Consider the following 15,918-nt stretch of genomic DNA (forward strand, 5'->3'; position numbering starts at 1 on the left):
CAGACCAGTGCCCCAGGTCTGTTGACCCTTGTATTTCAGCGAACGAATACCAGCTGGTCGGTCAGGTTTTGATCTTGGAGGTTCAGCTGATGGCCTTCCCTCTAGGTTGCTTCTCTAAATGTTCTTAATGGCAGCACTGAGCGGATGAAGGCAGCAGAGGTGGTACGGCACCGTGGTCAGAGGTAGGTCTGGTGCAGCCTTGGAGTTCCCAGCTATGAGTGTCCCCCATGCACAAATAATTTCACTGAACTCTGTCCTTGGGAACCTGTGAACTTGTTCTCCGGCTTAAGTATCTTTGCTGATACTTAAGTGTCTGCTAGGCTGGACACCTAATAATGCTATTAGCAGATGCTAAATGGGTCTTTCTTATTTAGTGGCCTTAATTTATTAAATCAGGCAGCAATACTCTTGGAAGAATAGTGCTGGAAAAGGGAGCAGAGCGAGCTGTAAGTTTCCAATTTCTGCTGGATCAGGCCCCTGGAGATCTGTGTGATTTGGTGCATTGGAGGCAGTGCTATTGCAGTGACTCATAAACAGATGTGCCCAATTTACATTGCAGTTTAATACCTTTGTTTAAAAAAAAATATTTTCAAGACAAATGTGTTAAAGCAGATGTTTCCAGTAAAACAAATACTTGTGTGATTTACAAACAACTTCCTACCGCTAGAACTCATTAGAAAATGTGGAAAAAAGAAAAATGGTTCTGTGTACCAACCAAAAGATAAAAACCCAAAATAAGGACATAGCAAGGAGGTATTTCTACATGTTGAATGAAAAGAACTGCTGTGCTTGGGTTGGAAAGCAAGAGGTTTGAGAGTGATTTTGGTTGCTAGTAGCAGTAAGACTAACCCTGACCAGTTGCATACATTAAGGAGCAGAAACCTGTCTGTAAAAATACTTAACCAGCTCCTGTTATGTAGGATACAGGGTAACCGGGACCACTGTGTGGGATTGCCTGGAGGTTCCTACATCACTTCCATCCCATTGAAACCTACACTGAGGGACTGGACGGCTGCAGGATTGCACTAATCCTAAAGCAAAGCAGAGGTGCAGTCTCTATAGCAAGCCCTGCTCCAAGGGGTCCCTCCCTGGGCATCTCTCCCTTTGCGTCCTGCAGCAGGATGGGATGCACAGGGCACTACTTTCTCTGCCTCTGCCTTGACCTGCAGCTCAGGTTTTCTTGGGGCCGTGGAAACCAGTGGTGTCTCTGCATTTCCTTGGGGGGCTGTGCAGGACTGTGCCTGTTCACCTGCTCCTCCCAGTTTTGGGGAGGCAAAGGCAGGCGTGTGCTGAGAAACTGTTGTGGTCTCTGGTCTCTTTGGCCCTGCTTTCCACCCAGCTCCATTGCGGGGCTGCCGTCACACAGTGCCTGCAAGCCCAGCGCTCATGTTACATACAATTTGACACCCCATGTGGTCTTAATGGGTTTCCCAGGCTGCAGCTGCAGCACAGCCACCACTTTTTGTTAGCTGCAGGGGCTGGCAATCCCCCCTTGCCTTCCAGCTCTCTGCTGCACAGGTATCATATATTTTTAATGCACTTGTCACCTATTTCATCCAGGCATTTGTTGGTAAAGAAACAGTGACAGTGGATGTTTGTGGGTCGGCAGCCTGCTCACCTAAATCCATCGTTGCTTGGCACCTGTGCCCTGAGCAAATGGCTCAAACAACTTCTGAGAGAACATGAAGTCATCCAGACAGATGGAAAGATGGGGAGGCACCCAGCAAGCCCAAACTGAGCAAAATGGGGGGATCAGGAGGCAGAGAGGGTTTTGCTGCTTTGCTAGAGCATCACAGGAGAGGCCTCTGGAGCAACCAAGGCTGTGCGAGTCCTGTGTGATGCATGTGGGTTTGACCCAGCGAAGGACACCGGCTCTGCAGATGCTGCAGCAAGGGCGGTTTCTGGAGCATCTCGAAGCACCCGTATGTGTTGAGGTGCCTTCCTGAGGCTCTGCTGGCAGAGCTGCTGGGGCTGCCTCTCACAGCTGGAGGACGGGCAGAAAAAGGCAGCCTGGTTGCCTTCTGCAGCCTGTCCCCCCTGGGGAGGGGTGACACAGCAGTCTGACAGCCAGAGGCACATGAGGAAACAACAAGGTTGATTTGAGGAGCTTCTGTTGCTTCTTGGCGCACAGATGCAGGATGACATCAGGGCTGTTAAATTCATCGTTAGGAAAAGTGACGTCTAATGTCAGAGACCTCTTGAGATGTCCTTAGAAGTGGGAGCTGAGTGGTTGCACTGGAAGATGGCTGTGGGACGGGACTGCTCCTTGCCCTCCCTGCTGCCTGGTGTGTCTGGTTTCCGTGCCTTGCCATAAAGAGTGTTTTCAGAGCAAAACCTCAAATGGCTACCTTCACAGAAGGACTTGCTAGGACATGTCTGGAGGAATTAAAAGCATCCCAGGAGGAGGAGGCCACCACTGCAGAGACTTGGGGCACTCAGAGGTGCCTTTCCCAGCTTACCCATCAGTGCTTGTGAAGCCTTGTTGCAGCCTTGGCTCAGTTTTAGCCATTAGCGAACAGAGGCTTATGCTTGGCTCTTGGGGACCATGAGGTTTCAGTGCTTAATTAACGTCTGCAAAGCAGAAGGTGTAATTAATGCCTGTGGTGTGCTTTGAGACCCCTGGGTGAAAGGCAGCGTGCAATCACTGTGCTTTGCCTTTCCAGAGCAAAACCACACGGTTGGGTCTGTGAAAATCATCACTGGCCAGTACCACGTGCTGTGCACAGTCATCCCGGGATGGCCACTTGTCCTATTGCAGTGTTTTGAGGTCTTTTGGTCTCTGCTGGTGCTGTCTTGGGGAGGGCCATGGGCAGATGTAGCCCAACACATCTTCTATCCCCTCCGTGCTACAGTGCTCCCCGACCAGTGCAAATTGCCCTGGGGACATGGAGCCGAGTGGAGAGAAAACCTCCCCTCACTCCTTAAGAAGGGAGCATCTCCATCTGCTTTCCTGGTGTTTCTAGGCAGGCTTTTGTAATTTGTTCCTGAAATACCTTTGTTTTTCTGCCATCTCTTCAAACAAAGAGGGAAAATCACCTCTAGTTGCTTAGTGCTGGTTTGAGATTAAACCATCCTGCAAAGACTAAGCAAACAGGGTTAAAAAAAATGGGTGTATTTTGGTAGCTTAAGGACATCCAGGCAGATTTCCCTCCTGATATCTATAAAGCTCTTTTCCTCACTGTCAGCATTGTTTTTGTAGGTGTTAAACATAAAGGAGAGGAGAACAGATTGCAGGTACGTTGAGTTCCATCACAATCAACTGTCATTATTTAAAGAAGATGCTTTTAACCAAGTCTTTAAAATTACTTCCTCATTTCTCAATTGTCAGGTGTAAAGTTGTACAGAATTGTTCCCTGTCACACGCCATCCTGACGCCGTCGCACCCGCTCACGCTCTGGGTGATCTGCAGACATTTTACACCACTTGCTACCGAGCATTAACAGAAATAAATTAACGCTTTAAAAGCGTAAATGTTGTATTTCATAGGAGTCAGGCAGGATATTTGGAAGGGAAAGAAATGTAAATAGAATGAAATTCTTAAGCAAGATTATTGATATGACAGGACTAAAGAGCTTGGGATTCTGTGAAAGTGCCTCTTTTCATCCCTCTAATAAGTCCATTACTTGCACTCGGGAATATTTTAAGGTCCTTTTCATGCTGAATCTGGAGTTGAGCATGCTTTGCATTTCAAGCTTTGTCTATGAATCAGTAGAAGCCAAAGTTATTTCTGCTTTAAAATAACAGGAGCAGGGAACAGCTAATCTCTTTTCATTCTGAGTCCTTACATTATTTTACTGGACAGAGTTTGTGTTGGCTACAAAACAGGGCATTCACAAAATCTATGAGAAGGAATTTAGTCTAAGAATGAAGCCTAGATTGCAGTATACATAAAGACTCCTTCTCCTAAGGCCATTAAGAAATTCCAAATCTGAGCTATTTTGAACAGTGACATTAAATTAGCCTTGCTAATTCCAGTAATTCAAGCCGATAGCTGAGTTTACAAATCTACTAGATGAGGCCTTCCCATAATTACAATCTCAATGTGCTTTTCAGCTAAGGTGAGTTGGCACAAAAAAAGATAAATAAATAAAAGGGGGGAAAATGCTCTTTCTGTTCTGGCCTTTGAGATGAATATCTCTAAAGAACAGTTAACTGGCTGTATTGCGCCAATAAGACGTCCCCTGTCCTGGACTGCTAAGTTCATTTTGCCACTAATGTGCAAGTGAAATGCAGAAAAGAGACTGGATTTTCCCTGCTTTGTTTTTTCTGTTGTCTCTTTTCAATGGAACATTGATGTTGCTGGTGCTTGTAGTTCAGTTTTTAGTTGTTTATTTACAGGTAGCAATTCCTACTGGGAAAAGAAAGAGTGACTGTGTTACCCTCTTCTGTGGGGGAAAAAAAACCTTAATCTTTGGTGGATAAATTCAGGTTAGAGCAGGTGGAGCAGTGCTACAAAGCAGCAACCCCCCCTTATTCCTCTGGAGAAGTTGATTTCCAGATCCAAACACAACTAGAGGTTCCCAGAGTGATGGAAAGGTTTTGAGGATATGTGTTCAAAGCCATAAGGCACAAAACTATGAAACAAATAAAAATTGAGTGCATTATTTAAAATGGTGTTAATTTTATTAGAACTGAGCTGAGCTAATATAAGGGCAAGTATAAGTATTCACATCAGCACTTAACTCGGGCTGCAATGTTCATAAAATGTCCTTTTGATCAAGCTGCAACTGTTTTGATCCTTATTCTATGAGCATCATTCAAAGTGACCTAACTGTAGCTCCAAACAGACATCTGCAGCTGCAGAAGTTCTTGAGCAATAACAGGTGAGGAACTTGAATGTGTGCTCTGCCGGGAATGCTAATATTGCAATCCTTTTTTTTTTTTTTTTTTTTTTTGTTCCAAATAAGAATGAAAGCACAAAAACTCTCGCAAAATAAAAATTCCCAACAGAAAACTGTCCTTCCACCATTGACTGTGGGTACTTGAGTCAAAATATTTTAAAAAATGCCAATTTTAATCTACCGGAATAATAATGGCATGGCTGTTAAATATTTCGGTGTCATTGGCACATGAGTGTTTGACCTTTCTCCCGTTGATAACGTTGTCACCATTGGCACAGCCGAGTGAAACATCTTGATTTTTAGAAGACAACCCTGATTTAAGAGGACGTTTTTCTGCTGGGCATCCGCAGGGTTGGGTGCAGCTCCTGCAGCTCACAAAACTGTGGCAGCACATTGCACAATCCCACAGAGCCTGTCTGGAAAAAGGGTGGACCAAAAAGCTTGCAGGAGGCTGGCAGGCAGCTCCTCCTCCCCCTGATGCAGGCACATTTCCTACCACTGATGCATGTTGCCTGTAGGCTCAGGTACATGGAGCAGATAATGCCCCAAAATAGTGCCTAGGGCAAAATCAGATGGAAACAGCTGTGATGTTTGCAGGGGCTGGAGGATCCACCTTTGGTCCTCGAGGTGGGGGTGATGGCCAAGGAGGAGCACGGTGGTGTGGGCATGAGCCTGTCTCTTTTCTGGGAGAGTGGGAGAGGAGGGAGGCTGAAATGCAATTCTTGATTTCCAGGAAACTCTTATCTCTAATCTTTGTAATCCGTTTTAGAGAGGATTTTCTATTTTTCAAGGGATTTACAAACTGGATTACGTAGCCTTTTTATTTTGATTTTCCACCGTGATTGTGACATTCCTGAGAGTGAGCTGTGAGTGCTACAGACAGGATGGAGGGGGAGGCATTCATGGACTTGGACCGCAGGGTCCTCTTGCATTGTCACCTCCTCATTTCACTGCTCGCTGCACTGATTGATGTGTCCCCAGAGCAATTTGGATGCTCCCACGTGAGCTGTGTGTCCCCGTCCTGGTACCCTCCCATGGTTGCACATACAAGCTGACTGGGGGAGGTGCCAAGCAGGAATCCCAGGGCTGATCCCTCCCTCCCTTGCTTCCTCCTCCTGGGGTAGGGACAGCCAAGGTGGTCTCCTTGAGCTCCACCATGGTCCCAGCCGTGACCACTGGTTTGACGAGGTCCCAACCACAGTTCCCCAAGCATGATAGGGAGCCCCTTGGCCCCCAGGAAAGGACAGGCATGATGAGATGGATCCAGCACAGCCCAAGCACTGCATCCACAGTGTCCTGGTGCTCAGCTTTCCCGTAGGACCTGCTACCACCATCCAGCTCTAGCTTTCACCACCATCATTCCACCGGTGCTTTGGGACCAGGCTTTGCTCTCTGTCCGGGAGGGAGGCAGGGAGCAGGAATCAGCCCTGGGTTTCTGTCAGATGTTACAGGCACCCAGTAAGCAGCTGGGTTTAATTTGGGTCTTTGTAGCAATGCAGAAGGCAGGCAAAGCCAGGTCCTCGTTTCAGACTAGAGCGGCTGTTCCCGGGGCTCCTTCAAGCACAGGGAACATGACCTGAATCTGTTAAAAAGTTCCAGCCTATGAACCCATCCCTTCTTTTTCTGTATAAAGTGGGAAAGTCAAGTATGGTGATGTTTCCCAGGGCCTCCTGCATTACCCCATTTTTATAGGCTGAAGTGACTTTAATGTTGTTTTAATGCAGGGCCGTGGTTCTGTTTATTTATTTGTTTTAGCAGCCTAATGCAATTTAAAAAGCCAGGCGGTACTGTTGTAGTCGCTCGGCTCCCTTCCCTTGGCAGCTCTCTCCCCTCAACCCATGCTCTGGGCAAATGTTCTCCTGGCATGGGCAGGGGGAGCTTGCTCTCCATCCTTGCTGCTGATCCCAGGCAATGTCAGAGCACAAAACCTCAGAGTGTCTCCAGGAGCGGAGGCAGGCTGAGCAGATGCCTGTGTACCACCATGCCTGAGCCTACCTGCTGGCTCTACCTGTGGGCTGAGCCGGTAGGTCCGTGCCCAATCCAAATTCTTGGGTTATGACCCGAAATATCACTCCAGATACTTTCCTTGGTGTCATGAGTTGTAGCCTGGTGGAGTCTCTGTCAGTTTGATCCCTGGGCTGGGAGTGCTGCTCAGGTGCTTTCTTTATGTGTGTGCTCAAGGAGCAAAGCGTAACAAGCGTAACAAGCATAAGGCAACGATGGATGTCCAGGGATTTTTGACTGAGCATAGACATTGCACAAAGTCCTGGTCCCTTCTGACTGAAGAGGCACATTCCTGGTTGCCTACTTGGAGCATGAATGCCATGAAACCCAGTCTCCGTGGCCTGGGCCCTGTTCAAATCTGGTTTCCACATGCAATGAGTCACAAAGGAAGATGTCAGATGTTCCTGGGTGCCATAACACCACCATGAGTTTTCTAATCAAGCATTGAGAAATATCCTTCTGCCTTGAGGGCTGCTTTTAGCAGCTGGCATCTGGAATACAGGGACCATTGCCGTTCCCCTTAGGACTGCATCTTGGAGGGTCTTGCTAGTACATGAATGTCACTGAATGTTCTGAGCTTGGAGAGTTGAAGGACAGCAGGTAGCAAGAAAGAGCTGCCTGTCCTGGTCATATCCAAGAGCTTTTGGGAGAGCAAAGATGAAGGAGAAAATTTTGGTTTGATGTGATGATGTTGGTTTTGGTCATTAGAGGAAATATGTAGCATTTAATTTTGCTCTGCTATCACTGGGAATGTTACCTCCCAAAATCAAGACTGTCCTGAGATGTCTCAGGTGACAGCAGAGTGATCAGAAGAGATCACTTTGTGGGTTTAGATCTTGAAGGTCTCCAGAGAGGGAGAGGGTGACTCCATGTCTGGTGGGCTGAGAGATGTGGGGTATCTGCAGAAACGTTGTTTGACCCAGTCCTGAATTGCTGTCTCATAAATCACTTCCACTCATGCTCTTCTATTTCCAGCTTTTCCTCTTTTTCTTTCTTGACTCCTGACTTTGTAGATGCTTTTGGCTGTCCATGTTTAGCTTTCTATTTTTCAATTCTTCTCTCCAAAGTTCCTTTAGGTAGCAGCTCTTTTTCTGAACAGTACAGCTGGATATCAGACTGGGGCATGCTGCTTCGTCATCAAACTACAAGGACTCCGGTGCTTCTAATTAATAATGCTAATGAGATTTGTTAATTTTTAATAGATTACATGAGCACATTTTGCTAAACACATTTTTGTGGCTCTGCTCTGCGAGTACAGTTCAGAAACTCTTTCACTTGCTGCCAAAGGGAAAATGATTAATGCAATTGCAGACGCCAGATTCTCTTCGGGGTAAATCTAGAGCACACCAAGGAGCAAAGAGGAATTTAATGAGTACGTTTTCAAAGTAAACATAGACCCAGGTCATAAATGATAGCCCTTCCTCGCCACCAGCCTCTGGCCAAGGTGGGCTGGAGGAACAGTCGCTTCGATTGGGGTCATGGTGCAGCCCCTCTGCCCGTACCATGTGATGTGTTGGGTTTTGGGGGTGTTTTGCCCCTTTGCCCCATTGAAAGCTTGAGGACATCTGTGGGTGAGACTTTTGTGGTAGTGCTGGAGGTTGGGGAGCCAGGGTGTGTGTACTGGCTGCCTCACAGAGCTTACGGCCACTTGCCTCGTGCACCCCTGGCATGGAAGCTGGAGTCTTCTCACATCTCTGTGCTGGGTGACTTGGTCCCCCCCTGGTTGCTGCCCTATAGATTGCTTCAATCCTGGGAGAACTTCCCCCGAATCGGTTCTGGTTTTGTGGTGGTGCCTGCGGTCTTCGGGTCACTCGTGAACACACATTGCAGGCTGCAGGTCATCAGTGGCATGCCAGCAACCAGAATGTGTCGAGGAGGCGAGCGGGGGAAAAGTCTTGGTTTGCAAATCAGCAGTCCCAAACCCGATTCCCTTGGGTTTCTGCCCAGGAAGTTGTTTTTACCGCTCACTGTTGAGCCACGCCAGGCTCCCTCAGCCACGTTGCCGACGGCAGCGGGATGGTGTTGAGCTGGATTTTTTCTTCTTTTTTTTCCAAATTGGTATTGCCAAGAGCCGCACCTCCTAAATTGCTGCGGAGGAGGTGGAAAAGCAGAGGCACAAGACCATGCACATGCTGTGCATCCATCTCGGTGATCTCGCAACTGTGCCAACACAAGCATGGCAGCCAGCCCCGGCTCAGCGCTTTAATTACACACCGGCACAGCCGCACCTACGGCTGGGCTGTTGCAGCTCGTTGTGCAAGAAGACAACTGGCAAACCTGTTGGTGCTCCAGGATTTTAGTGGTAATAAGCCAGAGGGCAAAACCTCCCTGTTGAGATGAAACCATGCTTGGCTAGGTGTTTGGAAGAGTTTAAAGTGTTTTGGAGAAGCAGAGGGTTGGGGATCCCAGCTGTATCCGCACAGCTGTGGCTGTGTGTGCTGTGTAACTCCATGGATAGGTTCAGGTATTGTCTTTGTGGAGGCAGAGGTGTGTTTATAGTGTGAGCTGTTTGCATGAGAAAGCCAGATAACTGGAGGCTGAGGTGAGCAGAGCTTTTGGTGTTGCAACAGGAAGAGTTTGGGATGAAATTGGACTGTTCTAGATTTCAGATGCAAACTGTGAGAATGAAGTGGTTGGTGCTGTAGAGTTGGAGAGAGTTGGGAGCCGGGGTCAGGCAATCTGGTCTGTGGAATCACAGGCTCTTATGCTTCGCCTTGTAATGAGTCAACAGCTTGGGCTTGACTCAAACATCTCTCCCTTTAAGAAATCCAGTCTTGCTTTGGAGGTAGCTAGAGTCTACTGTATCTATTGGCAACTTGTTCCCCACACGGAGGCTTGCTGCTTAAAAAAATTAAATAAAGCAATGCACCCTGGAGATTGTAATTCTTGTTGGCAATGATAGCATGTGCTTTCCTAGACCAGTCCTGAAGTAGATACAGAGGCAGATGTTCACAACTGACCACAACAACTGCAGGAGCTTGCCAAGCTGCCCTACTTGTCTCTGACATTTCTGCTCGATGTGTTTTGCGCTTATTGGAAACACATGGTCACGATCCATTCCCTAGTCCCTTCACACCACAGAGTTTCCATCATCTGCAAACAAGGGCCATCACCATGTCCCTGCAAGCGCTTTGGCCCACTCGGCAGCCTCGTTTGGTGAACACACTGCGTTAGGCATGATGGTTTTGCCTGGAGGAGGGATCCCCTTCACACCCGTTGCTGCTGCACAGGGCACCGTCAGAGCTATCAGGTGACACAGCGAAGCGGTTTTCATGCATGGCCATCCATTATGACTCTGTTACTATATTAGGCCCATTGCTGGAGCCATCTGCCAGGGCAGGCTTGGCAGGCGGGCAGCCCAGATGCCTGCCTGTGAGATGACATTCCCTGGCTCGGGCTCTGGGCAGCAGCCGAGCCAGCCCGCAGGAGTCGGGCACTGTCCTCTTGGAGGTCATTTGCCAGCGTGGCGTTTGCTAGCAGTTCTTTGCTTAAGACCATCTTGTCCTTTTAGGGGTGAAAAGGGGTGTTTCAGTAGACAGCAGTGGATTTGGCACAGGAATGCCTGCCGTAACGCTGCCTGCAAGCCAGTACTCATCCTCCCGGCTTCTTCTGCACCAGCTGCCGTGGGACTTATTATACCAACTCAAAACCAATCTCCTCCCGCTTCAGCCGTCTTTTGTAGCTGTCTCCAAAGCTAGTGTAGTTCAGCAAGAAGAGCTTTTTAATGATTCCTGCCCAATAAGGTTGTGCAGAGTCAGTACGCCTGATTCTAGTCCTAATCCATGGAAAAATGCCCCCGCTTTATTTTGTGGATGCGGAAAGTGCGTGTTGTAGAGCTGGCGGCAGGTTTTGTCATCCACGCTGCGAGACCATTGAAGCTTTTGCCGTCCTGGGAGCAAAGCACAGCAGCTTTGTGTTAGAGGGGCTTTTGTTACAAAAGATGCTTCCGGAGGGACTGGCTTGTGTTCGGCTGGAGACCTTTCACCAGCTGCGTAAGGACTCCGGGAAACGGCACGGCACGCTCGGCTTGCATGTGGGGAAAAAAAAAAAGCAGAGCTAATGATTGACTATTATTTTAAGGGGATTATCTAATCCCCAGCCCAAAGGACAAGAGGGGCCAAAATGAGTGAAGACTGAATACATAATTAGTGCAGATTGTTGGTAATACCCTCTGGATTCTGGCTGATTATAAACAGAAACAGATTTTTCTCGTTTCCTCCCCCCTCAGAAAAGCCTTTGCAGGCCAAAGGGCCACTTTGTAGGAGAAACTTGCAAGTTAAGTGGGTGATCAGAGCTGGGGCAGTGGAGACATTTAATGCAGAAGATGGCTGGGGAGCAGGGAGGCAGAAGAGCAGCTTCTCTCAGGTTATTTTGCAGTGTAAAGGCAGAGTTTCAAGTGGAAGTGACCGAAATGGCGTATGTGGGAGGTTAGTTTCTGTTACCCCACCAGCCATCCTGCAGTTCCATCCCTGTTTCCAGGGCTCCTTCTCTTCTGGGGACTGGGGGAACAGGAGGCACCAGGCTGCGGCGCTGACCTGGACTAACCGGGGTTCCTAACGAGGGCTGGAAACTGTAACGGAGCCCTCTCAAGAAGGAGCTGGTTAGAAACATTTGCTAATTTGGATTCCTAGATTTGAAATATGATTATTATATATCTTTGACATTGTTATTGCCTGGACCTGTTTATCAGCTGCCTCAGGTCTGTTAGAGGCTAATACTTTTTATTTTCCTTTCCTCTGATGTATCAAAGGTCATTAGAAGTTAAGCGAAAGGGATTTGCAAGAGTTATGGATCCATTATTAATGCAAAATAAAAGATGTATGGCTAAATCCGTCAAGCCTGAAAATACAATTGGGCACAAAGAAGCCCAGAGAAGGTAACAATGGAAGGAACAGCGAAAACAAACGGCACACCCAAGCACTAAATTTCTGAAGCAGTTAAACAAGGCCTAGGAAAATAGCTCTCAAATCTCTGATGACAAGAGGGTTTCTGTTCCCTTCTCTTTAATTTGGTCAGAGAAGATGAATGAGAGAATTGCCATTCCCATTTGGGTGAAATGCCATGATTTAAAGAACTACCCTTATCAAGTTCAGGTGAAATCCCAGAATTTGAAAATTTCCTGTGTAAAAAAATATGTTTGAAATGATCATTTTGGTACGCTTTGGCTGAATGTTTCCAACACAATACAGCTGCTGCACTGCAAACCGTGGAGGAACTCATGTCTCATAAATTACAACATCGCAGAATGAGACTTTAAATGGGAACGTCAAAACCCTTTGTGCTGTTAAGGACCTTGCTGAAATGTTCTTTTGTTTCAAATTTCTTTTCTAAACTGAAGGCAAGAGTAGTTACTCGGTTACTGTGGATTTTTTTTTGTTTTGCTGAGATGTCTAATAAGAAGATATTCTGCCCCAAAAGCTCTGCTGATTGGCTGCAGATCACTGGCCTGGAAACACTTGTGTGCCTGATGGTACTGTGACCCCGTGAGGTATCTTTTAGGTTTTAGGAGTCTTTGGAGTGTGTGGAAACACTTTCCAAAACACACCAGGGCAGGACGTCGTTGCTCTGATCGGGTGTTGCACCAGCTGAGGAGTCTTGTGTAAAACAACCAACTGCAAAATAATCTGCTGTGATTTTATTAACTCAAAATCCCTTCACTTACTCTGCAGAAATGAGCTTAGGAAAATAAGATGGTGCATCCAAGCTGCTCTCAAACTGCCCTGAAGCCGAAGCATCCCTTGTGCCAGAGGGACTTTTTTGTTCTGTGCTTGGAAAGTGGCACAGGATGGGCAGAGGTGGCCTCCCAGTGCATCCCTTTCAGGGTGGCACCTTTTCCTCCTCTGCCTGTGGGTGTGCAGCTCTGGAGGACAGCAGCATATCTGTAGTCTTAAGAAAAGCAGGAGAGTTGTGGAGAAAGAAGAATCACAGTAACTGTGGGAATCTCCTGGAGAAGACTGTTTACCAGGTGGCTTTTGCTTGCACCTGGCCCTTTGTGTGCGTGGATATCTGCTCCCTTTCAGCCATTTCTGACCCTCTTTGATGGCCTGGGCTGACTCACTTGTCATGCTAACATCTTTATGCTTTTGTTTTGCAGTGTTTGGATATTTTTGATAAAGAAATACTGCCTGTTTGCCTTGGCGGTGGTGCTTATTGGATCGATGTGGCATTTTTTAGCTAGAGTGTTTATTCAGCCTCTTGGATTCTTTCTCAGGGGTGGGGTGGGATGATCCAAACCCGTCGATATGCTGGTGATCCACGAGGGCTTGTGAAGAGCTTGAGCCAGGGTCTCTTCTGATGGAAACCACCAGCTTCCTCCACTTCCAAAGGCCAGGCTCTGGGGATGAGAGAACAGACTTAACTGATTCCCATCCAGGCGAGAATCCTGGACCCTAGAAGGAGACGGCAGCAGCATGGGAAGGGGAGCGAGGGACCCATTGCCTTGAGTCAAGCATGAGTGCACCCACTCGGTCTAGATTCTCAGCAGGTACAAATGCCCCGGGTGGACCTGGCTAATGGCATCTTAACACACCTTTTGCTTTTTGTTCTTGGCCCTGAGAATTGCTGGTTTCTTGCCTTTCCACACTGTCTGTTTGGACTTTTTTATTCCTCCCTGTCCTAGGGAAACAAGGACACCTGTGACTTATGGCTCAGCAGGTCCTTTGCAGCCAGTGATGGGTTGCCACGAGCTTTTCCCCTGTTAATATCATGCTCTTCTGTCAGGACTATCAAAACTCTTATACTGGACATTTTCTTGGGTTGGATCTCCATGTGCTTCATCTCAAAGTCCCTATGTTGCAACACCAGCATGCCTGGGGTGCATGATCCATTCACATTCCTCGCTCTCCAGCGCTTTGATGAAGTGGACAGGGCAGGGGATAGATGTGTTGTAAGTGCTGTAAGGAACATATTTTGCACGCACTTATGTAAGACTGCAGAAATGCAGAGCTTCTCAGGTCCTCCAACCAGGAGGTATTTGGTGAACAAGGCCTGGCTCTGGGTTCACGGGAACTATTTGTGCTTGCCTGGATTTCCTCACTCCTGCACGCATCCTTGTGGTGTCTGGGGAGCAGACACAATTTGCATTGCTAAACACCCGCTCTGAAGCTCAGTTGATTTTCTTTGGGAGTAGCTCTCCAGTGAGCCAGATACCCTTCTCTCTTTTGTTTTCTTACTGGGACACCTTCTAGTTATGATTTTTTGCTCTTCCCAAGCATAAGGTTTGGTGTAGGGCACTGGGAGGTACCCTGGGACCAGGGCTGGGTGCAGGACTGCCAAGATGTTTGCTAAGATCTTCTGACCCATCCACCCCTGCCATGATGCCTTTGCACTTGGACCCAGCTGTCCACAGCTGCCGGCACGGCCTGCCCCAGGGACCCCGGTGCTGGTGGGAGCTGGACATGCTGTGCGTTGGGATACCAGCATGCACTGCCCATTACTAACCATCTCTCTCCTGCTTTCAGAGCTGGCGTACGACCTGGATATGGATGACACCTCTGCAAACAAGCAGCTTCTGAACCAGCAAAGCAAAGACAGTGCCACAGTCCCCAGCAGCGACCCCAGGAGCGTGGCTCCCCGCCTTGGCCCTGCTGCTGCCGTTGCTGTGGTCCTGCTGCTGCTGGGCCATGGGCCGTGAGCAGTGCTGGTGGCATCACTTGGTGTCTCTCCATGCCTTTTTTTAATGAGGAAGACCTTCGGAACCTCTTCTGAAATATATGCACATTTCCAAACACAGGGCAAATGACTTGAGTCGGTTTTATAAAAGAATATGGTATCTTCACACACACAAAAACCCCCTAAAAAAGCGTTTGTTCATGGTAAACTAGTAAATACGTAACAGTGCTTTTTAAAGATAATCCTGTTTAATATAAGAAGGTTCATATTAAATTGTGTTCCTTGCAGTTTTTGAAGACTGAGGTCTCCCTTGCCGTTAAGTTGAAGACCGTATTTCATGTTGAGTTGTTCGAACGTGCATGGGGTACAGAACACCTACGGTTTATGAAATACTCTCAGCAAATATGAGATGCCTGATCCTAGTTGACTTAATACAGATTTTGTCTGTAGTTCAAGCAGTTTTTGTACTTACTCCAAATTCAATGCTCACCCCTAGGAATCTGGCCAGGCACATAACATGGAGGGTGTGTGGAGACAGGGGAGAGAGATGGTCAGACATACAACAGGAGGAAAGATGCTGCAGAAGAGGAGTTGTCGTGGAGATGTGCTCCCGTGGGCATGAAGCACACTTGCATCGTGGCAAGTTGCAGGTGATTTCGCCTTCCAGTCAGGTCATGCGAAGCCGTTCAGTGCAGGTTGGCTGGTCCCCACCAGCATCCCTGTGGCCCATGCAATGCCCTGGTTTTATTCTTCAGAGGCAAAGCACCTCCTTTCCCATGGGAAATCTGCAAACACAGCTCCAGCCAAAGGACAGACGGTATGGATGTACATGCCATGCTTTACAGGGAAGAATAATGAGCACCCAATGCATCGTGCTACGAGGAAGGAAAAGAAAAGGATTTGCAGGAGCCTGAGGCAGATGAGACTCTTACTCACGTGTTTCTTTGCATGTTACTTTACTTAAGCTATCTCTAAAATAAAGATTGGTTGCTCTATAAACAGTGCACTGGAAGTAAGCTCCCGTGTGTGCGAGGTGATGCTCTGCCTTGCTCCTGGAGTGGGTGGCCTGGAAAGGCCAACAATGCCCGGCTTGGGGGCACCATAGAAAGGCTTGGCTTAGTCTGATTAAACGGATGGGCTGGGGCCAGGGAGTGTTTGGTTTGGTTTGATTCCTGGCCAAAATGGTTACATATTTCTATTTAAGATGCTGCCTTTACTGGAGTGATTATATATGCATATCTTAAGCTGCAGTGTATGCATATACACATGCACACACACACTCACATGCACGTGCTTGCTTTAAATATTTGTGTGCTTCAGTCCTTTTTAAAAGTAACTATGTTTGGGAGAAAGTAGATAAATCTAAACCATGCAATCAGACTGTTTGGAGAGTGGAAACTTAGCCCAGTCTAAGTGGTGGGGCTGACCTTGATCTGAAGCATGGGGAGTGCCTGAAGTGCTT

General features: G+C 47.7%; 1 protein-coding gene across 1 annotated transcript in view; it reads left to right on the forward strand.

Annotated features, from left to right (window-relative positions):
* GPC3 (glypican 3) overlaps positions 1–15,460 on the forward strand; it is a 153,531-nt gene extending 138,071 nt beyond the window's left edge. Inside the window, exon 8 of the mRNA XM_074882898.1 lies at positions 14,306–15,460. Coding sequence (XP_074738999.1) covers positions 14,306–14,478 — 173 coding nt within the window. The 3' untranslated portion in view covers positions 14,479–15,460. The remainder of the gene's footprint in view (positions 1–14,305) is intronic.
* Positions 15,461–15,918: the final 458 nt, after the last annotated feature.

The sequence above is a fragment of the Strix uralensis genome, chromosome 13 (assembly GCF_047716275.1).
Source record: "Strix uralensis isolate ZFMK-TIS-50842 chromosome 13, bStrUra1, whole genome shotgun sequence".
Taxonomy (NCBI): domain Eukaryota; kingdom Metazoa; phylum Chordata; class Aves; order Strigiformes; family Strigidae; genus Strix; species Strix uralensis.